This window comes from Antechinus flavipes, chromosome 6, assembly GCF_016432865.1.
Source record: "Antechinus flavipes isolate AdamAnt ecotype Samford, QLD, Australia chromosome 6, AdamAnt_v2, whole genome shotgun sequence".
Taxonomy (NCBI): Eukaryota; Metazoa; Chordata; class Mammalia; order Dasyuromorphia; family Dasyuridae; genus Antechinus; species Antechinus flavipes.
This window is the reverse complement of record NC_067403.1, coordinates 245,282,773-245,286,698: the sequence shown is the minus strand read 5'-3', so window position 1 is coordinate 245,286,698 and position 3,926 is coordinate 245,282,773. Positions and strand designations below refer to the sequence as shown.

Here is a 3,926-nt window from a genome sequence, read left to right as displayed (position 1 = left end):
GAAGGGGCAGGTCAATTCTCCGAGAACCTCATCAGCTATGAATCATTAACTTTAAGGAGTTACAAAGCAGCCTTTACTAATGCAGATATTCCTTGTGGACTGGGAATGAAATAAATTGGATATAGAAGGAAGAGGAAATAGGTCAGACAATGCAACTGCCTCTCAGTGGAGAGATCAGAGAACAGCAACTGTCTTTCAGTCATTTTAGTCATAGCGACTCTTTGAGACTTCATTTGAAATGTTCTTGGAGGAGATATCATAGTCATTTTTTCATTCCCTTTACCAAATGAAGAAACTGAGACAAACAGGGTTCTGGGTCTTGTCTAACTGGGAAGGGTTTGAGGCCAGATTTGAATTCAGAATGATGAGACTACCTGACTCCAGTCTCAATGCTCTAGCCACTGTGAATAAACCAAATGCAATTTACATAGGGCAAAATTAAAAAAAACTTATGGTTGAATTTCAGAAAGCTTTTGTTACTGTTAAGGTACAATATTGTTGAGGTTTTGTTTTATTTTATTTTATTTTAGTTTTGTTTTGTATTGATATTGACATTACATGCAGAATTAGTTTAGGAAATGAGATAGAGAAATATCTGAATTGTTGTCTTTATCAATGACAATAAAGTAATCTCATGACAATAAAAGCAGTTGAAATAACTGACTGCACAAAATGTGCCATAAAAATCAGAATTAGAAAGCTTGAATACAGATAAATTCTGTTAGATCAGTCATTAAAAGTGATGTTCCATTCTGCTTGTCTCTTTTGAAAAAAAAAATCTCTGATTAGTTATTAAATATGCTAAAGAAAGTGAATGGGTAAATTTAGGGATCCAGAATATGATTTAAGTTTTGAATTAAAAAATTGCATGTAGTGACAATGGAGTAGATAGAAAGTACCAATGATAGTTGTCTTCATGAAAGTGAAGGTCTCATGGAAGAGAGGGGTATTAGAAGTATTTGGCTTGAACCTACAGAATAAAATGAATAAGGAAATGTTAGAAGGAAATTTAAGCTTGACATAAGGGAAGAATCTCCTAATTATAAGAACTATCCAAAAGGTTGTACTACCTTATAGATTTAGTAAAATATTTATGAAAAAGTGAACTTTCGTCATTGGAAGAAGAGTTCATTTCTAGTACAAATTGTAACAAATAGCTAATGTTTATTATAAATGTATTATTCTCTGAATTTACATCATAAAGATAAAGAATGCTTATATTCCCAATCATTTATAGTTATACTCATTCTTTTTCCTTCTTAATTATGTGAAATTTTCTTCATTAAACTTATTGTTTTCTGATTATTAGAAACTGTTAAGGGACTGAAAATACACCAGTATTATTTTAGATAATTTTAATGCACATGGAAAGAGAGCATTGTTAAAATGAAGATATAGGGATAGCGAGATGGTACAGTGAATAGAGCACCAGCCTTGAAATCAGGAGGCCCTGAGTTCTTATCTGTTCTCAGACACTTAACACTTTCTAGTTCTGTGACCCTGGGCAAATCACTTAACACCAATTGCCTCAGAAAAATAATAATAATATTAATAAAATATAAAATAAAATAAAATAAAAACAGATCTTTGTATAAATTGAAAAGAGAATAATAAGGCTAAAAATCAAAATGACTAATGGTTCTATATTGAAGGACTATGAAATTGAAAAACAAGCTTTTAGATAGCTCCTTATCTCTCCTTCTGTGTCTGTCTCTATATGTATCTCTGTATCTTTCTCTCTGTTTCTCTGTATTTCTCTCTTTACTCCTATCTTTCTTGAAAGTTCTCTCTCGATCACACACGCAAAAACACTTAAATTGATATATTTAAAGAAAAAAGTCTTTTTTCCCCATGTTAATAGGAAAGTAGTAGAAAGCACAGTAAAATCGCACTCAAAATATCTGTTGATCATTGTTGCTATTTAAGATAAAACAAAGTTTTTCACTTCAGTCACAATTGAACTAAGGAAAACTGAAATTTTGAGTTAGTGTTCTGTATTTTCAAATAGAATCTCTTGACAAATTCATTTTAGTACAATTTCAGTGCAATGGAAAAATAAATTTTCTTTTTATTAGGAAGTATGGCAGAAGAGAATACAATTCCTTTTAGATTTGACTAACTGCTCCATACATGAATTCAATTAGGAAGTAGTTTTCTCAGTGCAGCAATGACATCCTTATTTCTCAGACTGTAGATGATGGGGTTAAACATTGGGGTCACAGTATTGTAGAAAAGACCAAGCATTTTGCTGGATCCTGATGATTGTCTGGATTTTGGCTGCAAATACACAATACTTCCAGACCCATAGAAAAAGCAAACAACCATTAGGTGAGAAGAACAAGTGGAGAAGGCTTTGGATTTCCCTGAGGTGGAGGGCAATTTCATTATTGTAGTAATGATTTTGATATAGGAAGCAAGTATCAAAACAAAGGGAATTGTAACAAAGAGTAGAGCCACAACATGGACAGAGACCTCTATATTATATGTGTTTGTACATGCTAATGGGAATAAAGGTGGGGCATCACAGAAAACATGATTTATTTTGTTAGGGCCACAGAAGTTGATAGAAAAAATCTGGTACGTCTCACCTATCAAGACTGGGACCCCAGTCAGCCAAGAAGCCACAACCAGCTGGACACATACTTTGTGATTCATAATGAGAGTATAATTGAGAGGTTTAGTGATTGCCACATAACGGTCATAAGCCATTACAGTTAGGAGAAGACACTCAGCCACTCCAAAAATATAAAAGAAACCAGTTTGTACAGCACAGGCCAGGAAGGAAATAGTTCTCTTCTGGGTCCAGAGATCTGCCAGCATTCTGGGCAGAGTGACTGATGTGTAACACATTTCCAAAAAGGAAAAGTTCCCTAAGAAAAAATACATAGGGGTATGGAGAGCTGGATCTGTCTTGATTAGAACAATGAGGAGGCCATTTCCTAACTGTATACTTAGGTAGATGACAGAGAATATTCCAAATAGAAAACCTTGAAGATTGGGCAGGTCAGAAAATCCTAGGAGAATGAATTCCTTCACATATGTGAGATTTTCCTCTGGCATTGTGTCTTTCTTCTGCCTGTGAAAACGATGAATTCAAAATAATGCAATCACTTTCCTTCTCTGATCCTCAGTTTCCTTCCTCCAAACAGGAACAATTGGATTTGGGGATCTGCCATTTCTCTCCTAATTTTAATTTTAGGTTTACATCACCAGCTCCAACATCCAATGTTATGTTCCTTCAATTTCTATCTCAATTCTAATATTCTATATAACTGGGAAAAAAAATCCAAATCTACTAAGAATGGATTAAGCCTCTATCCTACATCAAGGACTCTAATCAGTTATATGTCAATCATGCTAAGATAAAATTATCCTTGAAATCATCCATTTAAGAAAGAACAAAATTCTCCAACATATTGAACATTTCTGTTTTGTGATTTGCCTATTTTAAGGTCTATCTTAGTTCTTTACCTTCCATTGTGTAGTCTTCTCTAGTAATCATTAGGCAAAAATTAATTCTACCATTTCTTGAATTACTCTATCATAACATTTATATCAGTTGTTTGTTAATTAACAAATGATTACAACTTAATCTTAATCTATTCTAAGTGTATTCCTTATGGTTGAGAAATGTTTTCAAAAAATGACAGATCTACTTTCTAGGTAATTTTATAATTTTTAAAAATAAGCCCAGCAGACTATTATGAAACAATGTGTTTATTTACCCAGCTTTTTTAGACCAAAGACAACAAGACTATTGCAATAGAGTCTGATGGCCCATCATAGTAATGTCACACCTGCATCCAGAAAACTTCTAGATAGCAGATGATTCCCAATCTTGGACTGTTTAGATGAAAGGATATGTCTCTATGAAACTTGAGTATAATACAATAGGTTTTCCTACTTCACATTAAATTCCTAGCAGA

General features: G+C 33.3%; 1 protein-coding gene across 1 annotated transcript; it reads right to left on the bottom strand.

The window, feature by feature from the left end:
* Positions 1–2,136: 2,136 nt before the first annotated feature.
* On the bottom strand, positions 2,137–3,060 carry LOC127541572 (olfactory receptor 10AG1-like). Its single transcript, XM_051966796.1, has one exon. The coding sequence runs from the start codon at positions 3,058–3,060 to the stop codon at positions 2,137–2,139; it is 924 nt and encodes a 307-aa protein (XP_051822756.1).
* Between the last annotated feature and the right edge of the window lie 866 nt (positions 3,061–3,926).